The following is a 22,374-nucleotide window of genomic DNA, read 5'->3' as shown; positions in this document are numbered from 1 at the left end:
TGTACTTTTTCCTGACAAGTTGGAGCCTGTGGGTGTCTGGGCCCACAGCTGTGGCCATGGGAGGGGCAGGACTAGAAAGAGCAGTGATGACTGCTTTAAGCTCCCCTCACTCTTGACATGGGGCAGGTACTTGGCAGGTCTGTAGGAGCATCTACAGTACAACGCTGACGAGAAGGCCAGGCAAAGTTATGGATGGTGGCATCTGGGAGGCAAAGCTTAGCTCAACATAGGTTTAAAAATGATGAGAGTTCCAAGTGACAGTCCCCAGGTTCTGAACTTGCTTCTGGGGAGCATGGTCAGAACACTTAGCAGGGACTCTCCTGAAAAAGGGGGCTCAATGCTTGAAGTGACTGCAGGGCTGAATCAGACCTTAGATGGAAGAGAACCCAACCCAAGTGAAAATAGTGCCCTCCATCCTCTAATTGCTAGGAGCTGTGGCTGAGTTCATAAATGCAGCTAATTAATCTCCCCAAATTAATTTCCTTACTATGTCAGAAATGATTTATTGGCACTCCTGTAAGCGGAGTTGGTCTGTGGTGACCAAAGCCCAGGAGATTGGGGCAAGCAGAGGCAGTTGCTGTCACCCCCACTTCTGTGAACCCCTCCCAGCCTTGGACACTGGCTGTAAGGCCACACTGCTGTCTCCCAGTGCACAGACAGGGGTATCTCTTTGAGAGTCATGGGACGTTTACTGCCAGTTGCCAAGTGTCTCACCAAGTAAGAGGTACAGTAAGAGGGAGAAAGATCACCCCATCCACCTTTGGGGCTGAGATCTATGACAGCTGTTGTCATACATGATTATAGTCATTTCCTGTGATCACTGGGGCCCTGGTTGGGTTTTGTCTCTTATCTTTGTCTTACAATTCCCCTTAGATTTCCAGCTTTTCATGGCCAGAGACCCTGCCTTAAGGTTCTTAGGCACAGCTCTTTATGAGTCCTAGGCACTGAAGGAGGTGCCTCTGTGTTGTAGCCAGGACACAGCCTGTTCTTCATACACTACTGACACATCCCCAAAGCATCTCCTTACTTGCTTCTTGAAACATTCACATAAAGATGAGAAGCAGACCACTTTGCCCCCTCATAGGTGAACTGCCAAGGCTCAAAGACATATGAAGCAGGATGCTCAGCATTATCTAGAGTGAGCATAGCAGAGCCAGTCCCAGAGCACCGCTTGTTAGGACCATCCCCTGCTTAGCTGTATTCATTGTGCAGGGCCATCCCTATTCTGTGATCTGCACAGTCCCCTGCAGCTGCTGTAGCAGTGTCTGGCTACCATGAGGATTCTAAAGACAGCCACCCACCTAGACAGTCCTCAGAGCTGGACTTCTTGTACATGCCCAAGTCAAGTCTGGGCTCAGCACTTGAGTAGCACTGGGAAAACACTGAGCATACAGGTGAGTGGCATCTAGTTTGCTGGCCTTCTACTCAAAGCTGGATCCCTAAAACCTCTGCTTGGACAGCCCAAGTGGCAGGAGCTCCCCACTCCCAGGCACCTTGTCCCTTTATTGGCTATCAGATGTCCTTCCTGTGTTGCCAAGCTTGCCTCTGTACAGCTCTTGGTATGCACAGAACATCTGTCCATTGCCTGTTCCCTGAGCAGCCTTCTGGCTATTGGAAGCCCTCTCCAAACCCCCAAGTCCCTGTTTCTTTAATGCCACCTCTCTGTTGGCATGGCAACAAAGCCTTCATCCTATAGACATCAGGACTGCTAGGGCTGTGTCGCCATGGATTCCAAAGGAGGACCAGAATTCTAGACCTACCCAGCCATCAATTGGGGACAGTTATAGAGCCTACTGGCTGCAGCTGCCACATTTGGTCACCTTCAAGGACTCTGGCCTGGGACCTCCTGGCCCCAAGAATAAGGAAGAGGGTACTAGCTCCTGGATTTCAAACTGACCAAGACAAAGAGCTTCAGGCCATTATTCTCAAGTGCTTCCCACTATCCCCAGCTGAATGGCAGTCCTGTCACATACCACTTGGTATTCCTAGCCAGGTGAGTAGTGCAGTGAGGTGAATTGCAATGAAGTTAGCACTTCTTGGTCATGCACCTACCTGCTGCCTCCTCCCTAAGGCAGACATAAAGTGGCTCTAATATGGGAGAGTGTGGTCTTAAGTGAACCTGGAGTTTATGATCTGTCTGTACTGTGTCTAACACTTTGTGGATATACATGGTGGTGGGACCATAACTTGCTGCATTATCAGACTTCCAAAGAGACCCATAATCTCAAAACTGTTACGGAAACTAGTGTGAAGGAAACTAATGTGCAGTCTTAGTGATGAATTAATGAGAAAAATGACCGACTGGGATCACGGGGGACTATGGTATTTGCATGCAGTTTTTTTTTTTTTTTGAAGCAAAAAGAAGTCAAGGGCTTGGCGAGAATCTGGGGCCTCACAGGGTGCCACCTTCTCAATTCCCAGGAAGAGGGGAGTGGCATAGACACCCTTGCCTCAGAAGCCCATGGCTAAGCCAGGGTAGTCTGTTCCCACAGGCAGCATTACACCATGAAGTGACTGTGTGACTCATGGTAGATAGTGATGAGGACAGTGTTTATCACTCGCTCCTGGAAGGTGGCAGCTGCTCTCTCTAGCCCTTCTTAAAAAGGGTTTTCAAGGGCCCACTGTTAGCAGGGACCTCCTTTGCCATTGTGCAGTGGCTTCTCTTGGCACTACCACTCTCTTTTAGGAGCTGGAAGACGGTCCTAGAGGGGTTTCCTGAAAGCCAAACGGTTCTCAGGACTAGGATCATTGTTGGCCCCCTGCTTCTCTTTGCTCTCTGCCTGCAGAGGCTACATTGCTCAATCCAGGGCCCGTCTTCAGGGTCGAATAGGAGGGAGCCCTTCCCTCCACACCTGAGAGATCCAGGAGAGGATGAAGGTGTGTTGGGTCAGCTCTCCTGACCCCAGGGAGAAGGCAGGAAAGCTGCATTTAACTCGACTTCTTGCTTGACTTTTAACTTCTTATTTGACTTTAATGAGCAAGTCTGAGAGGTAGCTGGGAAAAGTGAAATTCCACAGTAATGTCTGGATACTTGTCTTCAGACTGGTGGGGGAAGGGGGTTGGCACTAGCGTTTTGTTTCTCAAACTTTTTGATAAGAATCACCTGGGTTTCTAGTTAAATACACAGGTTAGAGAGGCCAGAAGACTTACTGTCTTAACAAGCCTACCAGGCCATTCCTGTCTTCAGGCAAGTCTGGCGAATAGGCTATCTAGTGTACCAAAAATAGCCTTTGGAGGAGGAATGCTTTTCAACATGTTTAGTTTTGCATTTAATACATGAATAGATTCTCCTTGTTTGCACAATTTTTTGACATTGCAGTCCGACAAACCTCCTTTGAATTTCCCCCAACTCCAGTCCTGCTCTCCTCCCAGAGGAAGGGTTTAGTTTGGAATGTGCTTCTCCTCAAACCTTTTCTTCAAATTAATAGAGATACAGATTTTTGTTTTGCTTTTCATAAGTAGGTGTCATTTTGTAGTTATTATCCTGCAGTTACTTTCTTTTTGTTCAAAGCAGCATCTTGGAGAACTCTCAGCACGTGTATTTAGCACATTTTTAAACTTGCTGTATAATACTCTGCAGAATGGAAGTAAATTGTTTTATATAGCAGTTCCCCTGGTTTTTTTGTTTGTTTGTTTTGTTTTGTTTTTGGGTTTTTTGAGACAGGGTCTCACTATGTATTTGAGACTGACCTCGAACTCACTATGTAGCCCAGGCTGGTCTTGAACTCACAGTGATCCTCTTGCCTCAGCCTCCTGAGTGCTGGGATTACTGGCGTGAGCGACGACACCCGTCATAGCAGTTCCCCTGTTGATGGACATAGTGATGGTGTTGTAATTTCCCATTATTACTCTATTCAGGGAGCATCTTTGTGCATATTTGGGAATAAATACTGAGAAGTGAAATTGCTGGATGAAAATGTATGTATTTGGGGGTTTTGATGGATTCTGCCAAAAGTTACACATCAAAGTGGCTCCACCCAAGTACATGGCCACCGAGTCTTGGAGAGACCCCAGTTCTCCATGCAAGTGGCAGCTATCTCATAAAAGCAACTACAATTCTCACCAGGATAAGTGGAAATATGGCCAAGTGGTAACACCCACCTTCCTTTAGCACTTCCCTTTGGGGATGAACAGGAAGACTACTTCCTATCATATAGCTAATCCCTCAGATAAAAACAACCAGTGCTGCTGGAAGGGACCAAATTCCACTGAACAGCATGTATGAGACAGAAAGAAGGCACAGAGAGCCGATTATCAGTCTGCAGCCAGCTCAGGGAGCTTTTGCGGGGAGGCAAAGGGTGTATTGGAGTCTAGATCCCCAGTGTGGCAGTCAGGAGGTGTGGGCTGGCCCTGAGGCTGTACTGCTGCCTTCGTGGGCAACTGTGACAAGGCTCTGTCCTTCTGGGTACAAGAGGCCATGTTTAAAACAAGGGGAGACTAAAGCTGGTCTCTCCGTGTTTGAAAGCAGGAAAAGGTGTTTGCCTAGGTTTAGAGTTCATCACAGGCAGCTGACGCAGTAAAGAGGCAGCCCCCGTATTCCCTGTCCTCTTACTGCATCTGCTTAGCTCCTTGGGAAGGTGGGATCAAGTGGCCTGGATTCCACCTGAGCTCTGGCTCTGCCCCCCATGGCTGCATTAGCTATACTCTAGGGATCTCATCCATATTAGTTCTTTGCAGTCCAGACCAAAATTCAAGAAAAGTTTGTTGTGCACCCAGGTGACCTGGCTTGCAGAGAAGGCCTGTCTGGCTACCTTTTGGTTAGATTTATAGGGCTTGGTTGCGAACTGGGGTATTTTAAAACAAAGCATAAGCAATCCCAGCCGGAATCCAGGCCTGTATCTGGGAAACTCAGAGGCAGCCTTCAAGTAAATCTCCTGCCTTGCCTGGCCTCCTTGATTTATGGTGATACCAGGTATCCTGGACAGTGGTCACACTGCCAGTCCTTATGGCTGGGGCCTGTGATACTGCATGTGGTGCCCTTTCTGACTGCCCACTCAACTCTACTAACACTTGGTTTAAAAATTTTTTTATTTTATTTTTTTGGTACCAGAGGTCGAACTCCCATCCTTGCACTTTCGAGGCAGGTGCCAGAACCAATGAGCTAAATCCCCGGCCCTTGGTTAAATTTTTACTCCCTACTAGGACATGATTTTTATGTAAGGTTGGACAGTTGAGTGTAGTGTTTGCCAAGTTTCAGGTTACTCAAACCTCCACATCCCTTCCCTCCACCAACCTCACTTTGAAGTTGAAAAGCAAATTGATTAAATGTATGTTTTTAGGAACCTTCCAATTTACTGCTTAAACGAACAGAATTCTAAACTTTTTTTTAAACGGAAGGATTTTCAACTGTCAGCAGGTATAACTGAAACCATATGTCAGTAGAGAGCAAGGGCTTTCCCTAGTTTTAAGATTTGTAAATTCTTATTGAAATGGAAGTAAGCAGGGAGGCAGCTGGAGGCTCCTGACAGCCTGAGCTCAGATCTCATTTTAATTAGAAAATATAGATAGTGCCTGCTAAATCACAGGCCTCCCAAAGCTCCTGTCCCAAGGCGAACAAAGATTTGGCGTATATCCTGCAAGCCTCCATGTTTTCAAATTACAGAACACTTCTATAAGGAGCCGGAATGCCGATTTCTAGGTTACTATGGTGACTGCAGTGCCACTCCCCCCCAACAACCTTCATTCCCAGTGAATTTGTTTTCTTGGGGAAATACTTCTTCTCTTCCTTATTGCAAACTAGATGTAGGATGTTCATGTTGAAAACAGTGAGGAAGTCTGGGTCCAGAAACTTAAGATCAGATGTCATCTATATCCACAGCTATATCATTTTCTCCATTTGGACGTCTAGTCCCTGATTTTGAAACTCTGCCCCGATCTGAACCATTCTGTTTGATGGTGCTTCACATGTATAATTTTCTCCCTAATGTGTTCTGCAAATGGTAGAGTAGAAATATCAAATGAAAGATATCACCAGGCCAGGCTCTCTCCCACCCCTTCTTTCCCGGGCTTAGTGTCATTTGAGCTCCTTGAGTCTCTAGAAAGGCTGCGATTATAATGTCAGCATCTGGAATACCCGCTGGGACCCCGGAGCCTGACCCACAGCACTGTGGGGGAGGAGGCAGCCACTGATCTTACCATGCTGGGTGCTCTAGGCCTGGGTCTTCTCTGGTGAGCATACTCCTGTTATGAGATGCAGGGATCGATCACTGGGTGCCACACTTATTGTCAGACCAGGGACAGATCTACTGCCTGCTGTCCCTCAGCAGGCATCACATTCGGGCCAGCTGGCAGTTGTTTGTGCCCCCTGCCCAGGCTGCTTCTGTGAGCTGCCATTCTCCAGGCAGACAAAGAGAAATTTTCCCTTCCCGGGGGTTTACAGGCCCTGCAAATGCCTCACATTCCAGGAGCTGGGGGAGAGGGAGGCTCCTGTGGTTTCTAATTAAGCCCACAATTTAAATAACAATTCATATAACCCCAAGAGTGGAGGGGATTGCTAACCTACCCACCTTCCCAGGAGAGGAGCAGGGTGGCCCCGGCGGAAGGGCAGAGACCAAGCACTTGCCCTTTGTTAGATGCATGGTCAGAGGGCAAAGGGGCAGTTATTCTGGGAGCCTGTGGTGAAGCGGTGCATGGCAGGGGCACAGTTGGGTGTGTTTCTGCTCTTTGCTTTTGATTGAGTGTACCCTCATAAAGATTAGAGCTTCGGAAATGGGAGTGTCTGTATTTCCCCTAAGGCTCTAAGAAAGCAGAACTTTGTGTAGAATCCCTAATACACCTTTTCTCCTAGGAGTCCCCCCACCCAACTACCCAGGTGACTCATTTTCCTCTGTCCCTAGTGAAACTTTTCTCTCTGGGGAGTGGGTTGGGCTGAGCTCCAGCAGTTCCTCCAGTGAGGACACCAGAAAGGGCCAAGAAGATCTGGCACCTGTCTGGACCTCAGTACCTGAAAGTTGAGAAAAGAATCTTCATTCGGGTCTGTTGCTATAGGCCTTTTCTGGCCCTGGCATCCATGTGTCAACCCCCAAGCTGCTTCTGTGTTTCCACTTGGCCTGTCTGGGGCCATAGTCATCTTTATAGTGTGTTGATCTCACCAAATTGTTGTCTAGTGACCCAAGGTTTGGTTGCGTTCCAGCTATGGGGAAAATGGAACGCTGAACATAATCATCTCTGGGCGAGTTCCTGTATGCCCCAGCCAGCAACAGGGGCACGTCAGCATTTCTAGTCCTAGTGCACTCTCATTTCTAGCATTTCCTCCGTTTCTGTCCCAGTAAACTGAGTAACTCATATTCCTGGAATACACCCTCCAGGTTCACACCTGTGTGCCTGTGGTCCCCTCCACCCAGATCCACCTCCAATCTCACCACACTGAGTATGGAGCCAGCCAGGCTATGTGCACAGACCCAGGGACCCTCAGGTCAGAGCACTGCCAGTGAGGGGCACCAGCTCCTATTCCTGCCTCTTCTCCCTTTTCCTCCTTGCTCCTCCACCTGAGGCAGATTTGGTGCTTAAAGCACAGCTGTGAACAAAAGTGAAACACACAAACAAAACAAAGGTGGCCTTACCCCCCACACTCTTGCTCCCCACAGGTGACCATAGCCGATGACTACTCTGATCCCTTTGATGCCAAGAATGACCTCAAGAGCAAAGCAGGAAAGGGGGAGAGTGCTGGCTACATGGAGCCCTATGAGGCCCAGAGGATCATGACAGGTAAGTGGAGCAGCAGGCAGTGTTTCAGTTCATGTTGTTGCTATAACAGAATTTCTTGAGACTGAAAGATTTACAAAGAGAGGGGGTTATTGAGTTTAGGATTCTAAACACGCAGAAGAGGGGTGACCTTGCTTTATAACAGTCCACTCTGTGGTTACTAATCCAGCCCCACAGAACCAGAAGTCCCACAAAAAGTCTATTCGTGAGCACAGCACACTGAGACCCAAACACTTCCACTGAGCTCCACCCCCTAATGCTGCTGCTGGAATTAATGAGCCCAGCAGGAGTTTTGTGGCAATCAGCCACATTTAAGTCTAGCACTAGAGGCTCCTAGCTCAGTGGGGAGGAAGGTGAAGGAGCAGGGCCTTTCTCAGGCATCCCCAGTGGCCCCAGAAGGGTCAGGCTATGCTTGTAGTAAGGTGGGTGTTGCTGGGGAAGTGCTATGTTAAGGCTTCCCCATATTTACCACTGTATGTCTTGCCTACATTAGGAAAAAACTGGCAGGGCACAACTATAAGGGTACCATGTACAGTTAACCAAAGATAGTGACCAAGAAGTAAATGGAAAGGAAAAGGAAATTTTCTAGGGAAGTGTTGGCTGAAAATATGGCATGTAAAACATAAAACTTGGAAGGCAAGTATTGTAGCACATGCATGTAATCCCATTACTCTGGGAGGCTGAGGCAGGATGATTGCTCAGCTGGGCTACATGGTGAGACCCTGTCTCAAGGAAACACAAAAATAGGCCAGGGATATAACTCAAAAATAGGCCAGTGCAGCACCTGCCTGGTAAGCGCAAGGTCCTGAGTTTGATTCCCAGTACCCCCCCAAACCCCACAAAAATAAAATAAAATAAAAACTTTACTTGGAGCTTCCTAGAAGCCAAGGGAAAAGGGAAAATCACGCCAGATCACCTTGCTTTCATTTTTTCATTGATTAATAAAAGAGGACAGAACCAAACACTAGTAGGGACAAAAGTATCCTTGGCCATGTACCCAGAAATTTTTGTCTTGAGACTGTCAGCAGCTTCAAAAATCTGGTTCTTATGGCAGCTTTATTGGAAACAGAAGCTTTTTCCTTCTTGCTGTTTTCTGTTGGATTTGGCTGACAGAACTTAGTCAAAGCAATTGTGTGGGACCCTGAAGATGTGGCCAAATGTACAGCCACCTGCAGGAAAATGCTTGGGTGTCTTTAAGGAACACACACAGTTATCAGCCATCTTGAGCAAAGTCTCACCATGGGGGTGGGTAGGTGACAGTCAGAGAAGCCACTTCATCGTCCTCCTCACTCGCTGTGGTAGTTGCCCTATACAAGGTAGGAATAAGAGCCACACAGTGCCACAGCATATAAAAGAGGACTGGGAAAGACTTTTGAGGCCTGTTGAATTAGTGCATTGTGTGTCTGGGAATTCTGGATACAAATGTGTTTCTGTGGCCTTCTTACTATTTATTTGATGTTCACTTCTTTTTGTGCTTCCTCTTGATTTCGTCTTGAATGAATTAGGAAAAGGGAAAGGGAGTGACAGATGGTGAGTACTTAGTGTGTGCTGGACTCTTGCTGAACATTAATTCCTAGGAGTATGGAGACTGATCCAGGTTCTTGTCCAGGCCCTTTCTTTATGTTTCTGCCTCCTCCTCCTGTTCATGGAATGCAGTCAGGTGGCCTTCAGAGCGCTTGGCCACTTGGCAAAGGGCAGGGCAGAGAGAGCTTGACCAGAGTGACTTAGGCCAGGCTTCTAAGGGGCCCAACCTCCTGTTCACTCCCATCTTCTAATCCCTCAGCAAAGCAGCCTCAGTGGTGGAGTCTTCCCCATAGAGGTGTGCCTGGGGCCCTGCAGGACCCTGAGCCTCTGCCATGCCCCTTCCTGCAGTCCACCCTCAAATTCACCAGGCTTTGGCCAGCACTTAATGGGGTTGCAGTTATCAGAGTGACCTTGGGACACTGTTACATTCAGAATGTCAGTGCAGAAAGGGCTCCTCTACAGCTTCTGAACCCAGCAGCCTCATTTTACAGATGGGGAAGCTGAGTGTAGAAAGGAAGAGACTAAAGCCCAAGGACACGCAGTGAATTAGTGGCAGGATGCCAAGTGTGGCTGTGCTTTGCAGGGAAGTCTTTGGGGTGGGATGTTGAAGAAGGTAGAATGTTGTGTTGAGTGCTAAGTATTCCAAATGCAAAGAAAGGACAGGAAGGACCCAAGACGGGAGCCCCTGCAGGTACCAGGCTTCATGCGGGGCACTTTGGCACACATGCCTACTGACCTTGGAAATATCCCTTTAGAGGAGATGTTGTCCAGTTCTCCAAGCGATGGAAACGGAATCACCCTTCCCTGTGTCACACAAGTGGAAGTTCATGGTGCATTCTCTTGGACTTAGCAGTTCATATGTCCCTCTGTGATAACTCTGTGTTCCTTTCCTCGTTTGGGGGCTGTGACACAGTTTACTTATATTTTCTGTTTTTAAGAGTATAGATGATTCCCTTTCTGCAAGTCTCTGTGACTCAGGCTCCTTTGTGCTTGCTGTCACCACAGTGATTGATGGTGGGATGGACAAAGGGCAGGGGGGCTGCCAGTGTGAGAACTCCAGGAGGGGAGCTACTGACCAAGTGGACCAAAGTTCACTAAGGGGAGGGGTAGGGAAGATGGGCAAGAGACAGGAGGTTGGCTCTGGGGATGACTGCAGAGCCAGGGTGGCACAGAAAAACTTAATTTTAACCTTTCAGAGTGACCCTTTTGGAGATGAGGTGATTTTTATATCTATGCATGCATGTGACTTCTAGGAACAGAGAAGCATCTTCTGTCCCTTTCTGTGCCTGGATGGCAAGCCCAAGTGGGAAGAGCCCAAGCTAGAGTCAAGCAGATCTGGGACAGCCACTTGTCACCCAGTGACCCACAGGGCTTAGTTTCTGTCTGCACAGCAGGAGCTTCATAGCAAGCAGCCAGTAGTGCATCCTGTTGCTTTTGATTGCTAATGCTTTGTAACCATTACATAGTGCAGTCTGAGCCTCTGGTTTTCCCTGTGCATGGAATGGTGGGTCCATGATGATAAGACATTAGAAGCAGCTGCCCAGTTTTCTAGTATTTATTTATAGCACTTGATGTGAATTCTCATTGGATCCTCACTATCCTACATCCTTTCAAGCTTAGATGCTCCCTTTTACCAACAGAGAAACCAAAGCACAGAGAAGTTAAGTAATTAGCTTAAGGCAACCCAGGTAGTTATGGGGCTGACTTCCAGGAATACAGCACCTGTCCAGCCCTCATACACTGCAGCTTGGTTTGCAGGTCCCCCAGCACTGCCAGCTTGGACCCTGATTAACTGATAAGGTTTTGGCCTCTGTGTCCCTTGGCTCCACATGGCAGGAACATGAACTGGACCCATCTCCAGGGCTATGGCTGAAAAGCAGGGCAGGGAGAAGTTGGCCTATTTTTTCAAAGGCTCCTCCTCCCTTTCTGTGTTTGTCTTAGCTCATCTTCTCCAAAGACTTTGTGTCACCTACAAGTATTCTGTTCTGTCTCCAAGATGGGTGTTCAGCCCTTCATGAGCCTCAGAACTCAATTGTCCTGGGCTTCACCTTCCACTCCATCTCCTCTTTCCCCAGCAGCAGCTCCAAGGTACGTCCTTAAAACCCTACAGTGCTGTGGAACCTAGTCGGAGAACTAGGGACTGGATTGAAGCATTTCTTTTTTGGGGGAGAACTGAAACTCAAATCAAAATTTTAGAGATATTTTTTCAATGCACTGATTAAATATGAAGTTGTCATTAAACCAGTAAACTGCTTATTCCTAGAAGGGATACCTTGCCCAAGGTTGCCAGGCAAAGGCAAAATAGCCAGCAAGGAAATGATATGGCAGTTAGTTAAGTCTCAGCTAGGTGGTTGCTGTAAGTGACCTGGGTTCTACATTAACCCTGAACTCTGGGATGCCAGGATTCACTGTGACCTGCTTGTCACACATAGTGATTGTCATCAGTCATTCAGGACCCACCTTACCAAGGACCGACCACTGGAGACCAGCTCTGACTAGGAGCGGATCTGGATAGGGCTAATGCTTCCTTTCAGGGTCATGCTGATAGTTCAGTTCTGTTTCTTGTCCATCTTCCTGGCTTATCTATCATGTTCTGGGCTTGGCCTTTTCTGTGCTGTATTGCCCATTTAGGCCTCAGTTTCTTCCTGTTTAAATTAAAGAAGAAAAATCAGTATTCTGGGGTTTTCTTCCTGCCCCAATTTTCGATATATTTGGTGTCCCCAGGCCAAGCCAGTCTCAAGACTCAGTGTCTCCAGATGACACGCAGACCTGCTGATGTGGTGGGAGGGGTGCTGGACTCAACAGGCCAAGTTGGGTACCTGTGGGTTAGGCTGCTTAGCTTCTGCTGTGACATTATCATAAAACAGGGCACGTGCTGATGTGAGTCTCCTAAATGGAAGTCCAGCTTTGCACAAATGCTGAGATTATGGTTACAGGTACAGAGAGCCTGCTTGGTCCTTCATATGGTATCTCTTGCTGTTGAATTTTCTGACCACTTGCCTTAGGTTCCTTGAGGTGCCGTTTGTCAAAACATGTATTCCAGGCCAGGCTGTGTTGGATACTGGACCAATAAACCTGGATAGACACCATCAGTGTCCTCCAGGAACATCCTCAAAACAGGAGAGGGCATAGCCTGGCATGGTCAGTGGCTAGGAGCAGGTGAATCTCTAGGAGCCCAGAGGGAGTGGCAGCTTCCGGTTTTGGCCATATGGGTAGGGCTGGGGGGTAGTGAGAGTTGGAGATGGAGGTGCAGGCAGGGAAGAGCATGAGTAAAGCCTGGAGGTGGTACAACTTATTGCTGAGAGGAAAGGCTGCAGATAAGAGAGGCTTGGGGTTCAATGACGGCACTAACGGACCTGGGCAAGAGCATACAGAGATTGATGGGGATCACCAAGCCTGTGTTAGCCCAGAGCACAAAAATATTTTCTGCTTTGAGATCCTCATCTGTAGGGTATGGGCCCTGGGACATTTCAGAGGTGGTGGTGTAGATGCTGGTTGTTGGCTTTTGCAGAGAGCTTCCCTTCCTATCAGGCTCTGCGCCAAGGGCTGTCTCACTTAACCCTAATGATGAACCTGTGAGGTGCAGGTGCTTTCCTGCTCCTATCTCACAGAGGAGAACACTGAGTCTCAGGAAGGTGAAGTAATCTAAAACACACACACAGCCGTTCCCTGGAGAGACTGAGGAAGCAACTGTGCAGTTTACAGTTGCTGAGGCCCCTTCTTAGGAGTGACTAAGCCTTCCCTCAGCATTCTTTATAAAATTATTAAAAGTGTCATCACACAAGATGAGTCACTTAAGCATTAATTGAAAGCATTTTCACATAATTTTTAATATGTAAGCAATTACACATTAAAAAGTCCTTGGCATGTTTTTATTATTAAATCAACTTTATAGCATAATAAGAGGAAATTAAGAGAAAGTCACTTTACACGGAGCCCTGCTGCTCTGAGGTGGTCGTCTTCCTTGCCATTGGTTGCTTTCTACCATTCTTACTCTATGTGCTGGGGGTAGCACTGTCCATATAAAGGACAGTCTGCAGCCTTAAAGTCAAGAACAAATAACCTTTTGTGTCTTTTTGTCCTCTGCAGTGCCCTCTTCTTGTGGCAGTGTACTTTTTAAGAGAATTATTTTCCAGTTGTGGCCTCTGTGTTTCAGGAGAGAGGAAACAGGAAATGTAGGTTCTAGCCTTGACTGTACCCCTAGCTTGCTGTGTGCCCCTTGGTAGGTTGCTTCCCCTCTCTGGGATTCAGCTCTCTCACCTATTAAATCAGATTCTGCCTTTTTCACTAAGAGTCATGAGGATCCAGGGAAGTGATGGATGTGGCATGACTTTGTAAACCCTTCATTCAGTAAGCTCTCTGCTCACACTGGGCTTCTCAGGCTGCTTCTCAGGCAGGACTGTTCCCTGCCCCACCCACTCCACAGGGCACCACCTGCCTGCCTGCTGATGTGAAAGCGCTCCCTCTAGGAACTCGCACATGGCCCTCTGCTCTCAGGATGGTCAGGCCCCCGACTGGCAGCTCTGCAGGCTCTGTCTGTGTTCTTGTCCAGAGTCCAGTTCTGAACTAAATTCCTGTGAGAACCACCAAGCACTCAGTGAAGGGGCCTGTGGGTTTGGCTGGGTATCACAGAGGCCATCCTTTGCCCCTACCTGAGATTCCTATGTGCTCTGTGTATGCTGTCACCTCTGTCCTGGTCCAGGCAGTGCTGGTTGCCTGGGTGCTGGAGAGCACAGGGCCCTGCATAGCTCAACTACCCAAGTGTCCCTGGGCCCTTTCTCATCCCTGCCTGCCCCATGCTACTCCTTGGCCTACCTGCCCCAGGTCATCTTAGTTGTCAACCTGTGATGTTTACCATAGCTCTCTCCTGGCTGGAGGATGCCAAGATGGACCTGTCCATCAAGGGTGTTCCTCTCAGCCCAGCATACTCTTTCTCTGCTGCAGATCCATAGTGGAGTGTACACTGGCCCACGTCACATCTCAGCAAGCTGCAGAGCAGGACTCCTGACTTCTAACCTGTGCTCCTAGGCCTTGTTTTGATGTGACCTCACATTTTGCAGCCTGGTGGACAGACAGCTTGGTCATGGACAGTGCAGAGTTCCCTGCTGGTCTGTGATTTACCAGAATGACTTACCTACTGAACAGGAAGGAGATAATTGGTGTAAATAGATTTTGTATTAGTCACCCAATGACTTTCCTGTCTTGAGAAACAGTAGGGCCTACATACTCGCCCAGCAGTGCTTACCTGCCAAACAGCAGGGTGGGGAGGGGAGTGGGAAGCTGGGTTTCCATGGTACCAGGGGCGGGCACTGGGAGTCACTTCCTCTTCTCTTGTTTCACATGCCCCTCTGTCCTGGGAGCCTTGACAGGAGAGTGTCCAAAGTTTCAGGAAAGTTGCAGCAAGACTTTAATAGGATAGGGACAGCAGTCAGTTATTGCTCATCACCACAGGGCCGCCGAGGCACTCTGCTCTCCAGGATGGGACAGCAGTAAACACAGTGTAAAACAAACCAAAAGAGGCCAGGCCTGGTGGCACGTGCCTGTAATCCTAGTTATTGGGAAGATGAAGCAGGAGGCTTGTGTAAGTCTGAGGCTATTCTGGGTTATGTACCAAGACGCTGTCTCAAGAAAAAAAAAAGAAAAGAAAAGAATAAATTAAATGGGCTAAGAAAAATGACACTGGAAAGAGACTGTGGAATGAGAAGGCAGAGGAAGGATGGCCTAGGGTTGAAGCCCAGGGCACCTGCATAGAGAGGGTGGCATTTGAATGAAGCTTACCAACAAGGCCTCTCTAGCCACTTAGCTTTCATTTTCACCCCTCCCTCCTCACTCAGTCTTGTTCCTTAAGACTTATCATAATTTAGCATACCACATATTTTACTTACATTTTATCTTGTTTATGGTCTGTCTCACCCCTGAGATGTGGGTGTCAGAAGGGTGGAGCTATCTCTTTTGTTCATGGCTGGAACTTTAGTACCTGAAGCAGTGCCTGGCACAAAGTAGGTGTTCAGTAAATATTGGCTGAATGAATGAGTGTGTTAATCCACTCCAGGGGGACAGGGGTGCTCTGTAGAGTGCTGGGTCCCCTTCAGGAGCCCAGAGACCTCCTGTCCTCTGTTAAAGAGTTCCATGTCTGCAGAGTCTGAGTTTAGCTGCTTGCCATGTGAGGGAGGAGCTGGTTCTGGCCAGGTGGGAATTGAGCAGAAGACCCTTGATACTTCTGACCACTTGTCTCTATAGATGACAGGCTGAATGGGAAAGTCTGGTTGTCCCTCTACTGTTAACTCCTTGAAGGAAGGGACTGGTTATAACTCACTTTCATTTCTCCTCAGGTCCCAAAAGATTTACTGATTGAATGAATGAATGCTAGAATCCCCAGTAACGCAGTTCTCAGACTCTACAGCTTCGGGTGACTGAGGCTTTCTCCCAGAGCCGAGATGAGAATTGTCGCAGAGCATGACCACCTTCAGCAGTAGAGTGGTCTCCTACATGGTGAGCTCAAGGCCAGCCCTAACTAGCCCTTGTCTTAAAACAAAAAGGAGAAGACTGGTCTCGGTGCTGTCTTCTAGGAATAGGAGCTAGCCTTGCACAGTAGCTGGTAGACGTATCCACTCTGTTCTTAGTCTGTGTGGAGGAGCAGACTGAAGTTCACCATGAACTGTCCCCTGTACTGCGGCCACCCATTCCCACATGTGTGAGTCCCCTGGTCCCTTCTCCAGCAGCCATGACAGAAATGAAGAGTCTATCCAAGGTAGCTTAAAGAACAGGAATTAGAATAGGGAGCTCATTTTCCCACAGCGCCCAGCCTTGTATTTCAAAATGCCCAAGAGAGATGCAGGTGCAGGTGCAGAAACTGAGGGAACTGCCTGAGGGACTTGAGTTGATGGCAGTGAAGCTGGAGCTCCCTGTGGGCAAACATAGCGCAGAGGCGTGACCCACTGAGGATGTTGTTTAGGAATAAATGTCTGCCTGGGTGTGGAGGATGGATTACAGCAGCCAGGAGCACGCAGGAAGGGAGACTGGTTCTGTGACTCCATGGCTGCTGCAGTCATCTAGGCCACAGGGTTGAGGAGGAAGCAGTGGCTATCAGTTGCTGCAGGGAAGGTAGGGCAGGTGGGAGAGCTTGCCAGCTATTGGAGTACAGTTCCAAGAGAGAGGAGGAAGCTGGGTTGGTGCTCTGGTGGATCCTTGGAGAGTGTGAGGATGGCAGGTTAACTACCCCCTTGGGATGGCCTTGTCTGTTCTGGAGAGGGAAGCTTCCTGGGAGGAGCTAGCGAGTTCAGGTGTAGACACCTTTGGGGCTGGAGAGATTAGAATCATTGGTGTTTTACAGAAGGTTCTGGAGTCAGGGGAGAAGTAGGCAAAGTGTCCCAGGGCTCCGGTCACCCTGAGAGTATCAAGCCCCTGTTTGAGAAAAGGGGCTGTGTGCAGGGTGCAGTTCCGATTCCACTGAAGCCTGAAGAAGGAGATTCAGTGCTTGCCCACACCCTGTTATTTGACTAATTAATTAGTTAAGTATGGTTTAGACTAGCTTTCTGGAAACTTGCAGACATGGCAGAGATCTATATTTAAAGGGCGCCTTTTATAGATTAGGCCAAGAATCCCCCTAAGGCTCTGGGAAGAAGTAAGTGTGACTACTTTCATTTTGCAGATGAGAAAGCTGAGTCATAGTGTCTTACTGGAACTCCTTCTAGGCCCTTGGGTCTCCTCTTGGGGTTTCTGCCTGGTAGTGTGAGGGAGGGATGCTATGTAGAACAGGTCTGATGTTTTAAATCAGAACTTTCCTTGTAGGCAGTGGAGTGGCAGGTGCCTCGGGTTCGGTCCTTTTCTCCTCCCTGAGAATCTTGCCTTTCAACTCCTGCAGCTGGCCCAGCCCCTATGTGTCATTGTGGAACTGCTCTGGTCTTTCTCTGAAATGAGCAGACTGAACCTAAATACATAATACACTCCCTCTTCTCTCTGCCTCCTAGTATATAACTTGTAATCAGACCCTGGCACCTAACAAGTAATGTGCTGAGAGGGGTCCTCCCAGGACTTGAGCCTCATTGTTGGTCCTCTCAGTTCTCCCTGCCAGACCTTCATACTGTTCATGCATTTAACATGTCACCTCCTTTCTTTTATGTATGTATGTATGTGTGTATGTATTTATTTTTTTATTATGGTACAGGGGATTGAACCCAGGGCCTTAGCACTGAGCTATATCCCCAGATCTTTTACTTTATTTTGAGACAGCATCTCAATAAGTTGCCAGGCTGTGTAGATCTTGTTCCTCGGTTTCCCAGAGTGCCAGCACAACAGGTGTGTACCACTATACCTGCCATCACTTATATCCTGGTTTCAGGATCACAGGGCAGGCTGAGCTTGGAGCCCTGACCCTCAGACCATTGGTACCTGGGGTTTGAAGCATCTCCTAGAACTCTCATGTGATGAATGACTCCAGGTCAAAACTTGAAGCAATAGTGGAGTGTCACACCAGTCAGTGATTGGTAGACTCTTCCCTGGAGATGAAAAGCCCCTCACTGTCCTGGAACTGGTCTCATGGTCCCCCAGACAGCTCATTCTCTGACCTGGCCAGTAGATCAGGCTTATGCCTGCTGGCCTGTGACTGTGGGCAGGAGGTCCCACCAATTTGCTAGGCCTTGAGTCTCCATGAGAAAACTGGCACATATATGCTCAAGCCACAAAGGCCCCCATGAAGCCACTGGTGGACCCTACCTCCTCTAGCTTGTAACCTGAGTTTTCACCTTCCTCAGTGAACAACCTTCATCATGCCTTTAATCAGCACTTGCGGCTTGCTGCCAGAAACCCCGCCTAGGCTGTCCTCATTTATGTGTTGGTACAGCAGGGTTTCTGGGTAGTTTGCCTTCTCAGCTCCCGCTGCCTTGTAGGTCCAGCCCCATACCCTGAACTTGGCTCCCAAACACAGGTAAGGCTAGGATGAGTTCACTTTTAAAACATGCCCCCCCCCCGTCTCTGCCCCAGGGAATCTGGCATAGCATTCAGGAGTCATAGACAGCTAGTGCTACAGTTAAAATCCATGGTCCATTGTTCTGGAAAAACTTAAATCTACTTTCTCTAAAAATCTTATATGGAGGGAGCACTTTGGAGCTGATTTAAACTAGGAGCTTCTAGTTACCTTGTTTTAAAGGTGAATAAACAGAAGGCCAGGAGATGGAGGGGATGCTTGTAGATTTCCTGTGCATGGTCACTGAGGTGCAGTATTAGCCTATACTCCATGGTGCCTTCTTATGTGGGTTGATGAGGCTGTTGCCAAGGAAGGCTGCCTGTAGCTGATGCCTCCTCATTTCGGGGAAGCTCACTATCTATGAATGGCAGGTGACTTCTTTCCCTGGTATGTGCCTTGGTCTTTGGTTGACATCCTTGGAGTTATGGCTACCTAGACATGGGATTGGGTAAGGTGGGCCCTCTTTCTGGTGTCTCCTTCAGGAACCCTATCCAAGACCCCCTGTCTGCAGTGAGTGGTGGCTTTATGTCTCTCAGGTTTCAGGGTCTGTGAGGAAAACTTCCTTGTTTCAGGATATCTGTGGACTTGTGGAAATTCCTTATTAATAGCATCAGATTAGTTGGCCTTTATGTTTTCCAGGACCGTGGCCTCCAGCTGTGTGTAGGGAGTTAATTGCCATCACTCTGTGTATTGTATGTATGTATTTCTCCTTTCACTGACTACAAAGCATTTTCTTAGACATTATCTCATTTTGTCCTCAGAACAATCCCGAGACAGCTCTTACTTGTCTCATTTTTGAAATAGAGCAATTGGGGCTAGGGATTTAGCTCAGTGGTTCTGTGCCTGTCTCACAAAGACAAGGTCCTGAGTTTGATCCCCAATATTTAAAAAAAAAAAAAAAACAACTGAAAACCAGAGAAACAGGGGTTTGAGCTAGGGTCTCATTTTGCTGGATCATTTTAGGCCCTGTCTGCTGCAAGCCCTTTCTTCTGATGAAAAGAGCCTGTGCTCTGAGGTAGGTCCTGTAGGGAGGGGTCACATCACTACTTCTGCTCCCAGATCTCCCATGCTCAGGGAGGCATTCTTTTTCTTCTTTTCATCTCCTCTGACCTCTTAACTGTGTACTCAACAGATGAGCAATAAGCCATTGAGCATTGGCATTAGTGTTCTGAGTCTTTGGTGGAACCTAGAAAGAGCCCACATGGTCGCCAAGGGGACCAAGCCAAGCTCCGTGGGTCCTGTGGCCTCCTCCTCATGCCCCAGGACTACCTGTGGGCCCATGGTCCTGACAAGTGGGCTCATCCTGCCGCCAGGCAGAACTGTAGAGCCCTAGCCAGGGAGTGTCCAGCCCAGCTCAGATCAGAGGCTGCCAGGCCAATGTCCAAAGGGCTGGTCTGGAAAACTGCCAGGCTCTCTGCAGCCCACAAAGAGCCTGTGTGTTTTTATACTTGGGGTGAGGAAAGGCACAGTGTATCTCGAAAGAGCCCTGGCTTTGACACTAGACGCAGAGCTATAATTACTGTCTTTAATTACACAACGGTGCTTTGCCAGGGAGATGGGCTTGGTGAGCCCCTCCTCTCCTGACAGGGGTGGCTCCATCTCCTTCTATAACACTGACATAAACACACATGCTTGCTTGAGGTTTCAGAATTATGAAAGGACCATTCAGAGTTGCCTACCAAGGGCTCCTGTCTTCTTTTTGAGGAGAAAGGGGTGAGCTGTGTAGAAACCATGCAAGTGCTTTCTTGCCTGCTGCTAAAAAAGAATGTCTGTTTACCTCAGCTGACTTGATCTAAGAAATGGAAGGAAAAGTACAAGACTTTTCATGATGCTAAAACAAAAGAGGAAGAGCAAAAACACCCATGTAATAAGCCACTCTTGTGTTCACGTGCTGAGCACATTCACGCCTTTGATTTTTGCAGCATGCCAGCCAGGTAGACAGGGCCATCAGGTCCCATCCCCACTACCTGAGGAATAGGGGATGAAGTTCAGAGAATTAAGGAAACTTACTGATATCACACAGGACTTAAGCTAGGCTTCTGGACTTGTGGGAAAGTTTTTGTGGTTTATTTTATGAGGTCCCTCAAACCCTGACTAGCACTCTGGGGCTCTGTGTGGCAAGTAAGCCCTGTCAGCACTAAGCGTTTGAGGGCCAGGTGCCACACCACTGTTACATGACTATGGTAAAGGGTGGCCAAATTATAGTGGACTGCACAAGTTAGCAGGCAGAATCACCCTGCCCAGCCAGTGAATAGACCCACAATGGGTGGCTGCACATAGCACAGGGGTGCAAAGGCTCTGTGGAAGGCTACTCAGATACTTTGCCTTCCACCATAAGTCAGAGCAGTGGGCATGCTACCCTGAAGACCTATAAGTCAACTTTATACCTGGCATGTGGGACACCGGGGCAAGGTTCAAGGGTATTGTTGAGAATGCAGATTCTTAGGCCCCATGCTTTAGAGGCCTTCTTTGGAGCCCAGAAATCTGCATTGTACTGCATGGCTCTGTGGTTCTGGAATACAGTAAGTCCCCAACTTACAAACAAGTTCCGTTCTGGGGAAAATTGTTCATAAGTCAGATTTGTTTGTAAGCTGAAGCTGACAGTCTTATACAGTATACCTGTGAAAGTTCGAAATTCATATGTTTGTAAGTTGAGAACTTAAGTGTACAGCATTTGTCCCATGGTTAGAGTGGCCACGCTGTAGCATAGGGCTCAAGCTGAAGTCACTTGCACCTCCCATCTGATCTGCTGGCAAGTCCCGAGAACCTGGCCTGGGGCTGGGAGAGCAGTGAAAATCATCCTTTGGGATGGTGGCCCTGGCCAGCACAAGGGTCTTCTCACAGAAATCTGTAAATGTAGGAGCAGGTCAGGACTGCAGGTCGAGTGAGTCATTAGAGGGGAGAGATCGTGAGCAGGGGACAAGGAGTGAACCCCAAGTCTTCTGATTCCTGGTTTCACATGCACAAGGCATTGATTGCCCCATTTTCCCATCTCTCAGGTCAAGGTTTCAGCCCAACATGGAGTGATTTTAGTGCTTGCTGCTTCCAGGGATAGTCAGAGTAGCAGTAAGACATCCAACTCACATACAGGTTTCTACCAGACTCCAGGATGTGGTCTCCCAAAACATAAAAAAGCCCCCCTTCTTATCATCTGTTAGGTTTGGTTGATGTCTTCAACGTGCCTTTGTTTATTTGTTCTTCACCATGATCAAACCTTCACCAGTGGAAGGCATACACCCCTTCCTGGGGGATGCCTTTCTGCAGAATCCTGCTTCCAAATGGGGCTTGATTTCATCATGCCTACTTTGAAAATAATTTTTTTTTTTCTTTTTTTTTGGTACCAGGGATTGAACTTGGGTCCTTGTGCTTGCAAGGCAGGCCACCAAACGAACCCCTGAGCTAAATCCCCGGCCCATGAAAATAATTTTTAAAAGTGCTTTGAAAGGCTGTCATTTTGTATGTGCAGCATCAGAGTAGAGAGGATCAGCCATCCAAGCTCCTGGGCAGCTGCACTATTTTCTACCCTTGTAGGGAAGAGCTCTTAGCCAAGAAGGGAGTAGGAAACAGAACAAGAGGATTGAGAGCAGACAGCGACCCTCCTTCCCTGCCCAGATCCTCCTCTTCACTGTCCCCTGATGAGTTTCCCAGGCCTGGCCTAATTGTGTGGATCATGTTACTCTTCTGCTCAGAGACCTCCAGTTTGTCCCACAAACCCATGTCCAGACTTCCCAGTCCTGCCTCAGCCAACACCTCCCTGACACCCCCTGTAACTTGCCTGGCTCTGAGCTCTTCCAGAAGCCCAAGCAGGGCCCAAGTGACTCACTGTCGCTTCCTCAGAGCCAAGCTCAGGGCCTGGCAGTGGTTGAAACAGGATGAAACTTGGCCTTTCTTCTGTTCCCACCTAAGCCTTCCTTGCCTTTGAAGTCCGTTTAATGGCTGCAAACATCATAACCAGTTGGACTGCATGGTCTCCTGTTAGTTCCTGGAAAAATGAGCATATGAAAGTATGGATTAGGGCTGTCAGAGCACATGCTCTCCTGGATTTGAAAATGAGAGCTGTCAAGTCCATTTGTTAGGTTCTAGGACCTTTGCAGTATATGGTCTCTCTTCCTGCCTGCTGCCAGTCACTGGTGTTTAGGAGTCATGATTCTGACAGGAATGCTGAAAACCCTGTTGTGCTG

At 48.2% G+C, this 22,374-nt stretch overlaps 1 protein-coding gene across 1 annotated transcript in view; it reads left to right on the top strand.

Moving 5' to 3' along the window:
• Positions 1-22,374, top strand: part of Shb (SH2 domain containing adaptor protein B) — a gene marked incomplete at its 5' end in the record, with an annotated part of 129,117 nt that overhangs the window by 37,371 nt on the left and 69,372 nt on the right. The window contains one exon of the mRNA XM_010614437.2: positions 7,587-7,707. Coding sequence (XP_010612739.1) covers positions 7,587-7,707 — 121 coding nt within the window. The remainder of the gene's footprint in view (positions 1-7,586; positions 7,708-22,374) is intronic.

The sequence above is a fragment of the Fukomys damarensis genome, unplaced genomic scaffold, assembly GCF_012274545.1.
Source record: "Fukomys damarensis isolate Sample0158 unplaced genomic scaffold, DMR_v1.0_HiC HiC_scaffold_36, whole genome shotgun sequence".
NCBI classification, from domain to species: domain Eukaryota; kingdom Metazoa; phylum Chordata; class Mammalia; order Rodentia; family Bathyergidae; genus Fukomys; species Fukomys damarensis.
This window is presented reverse-complemented; position numbering and strand designations above follow the sequence as displayed.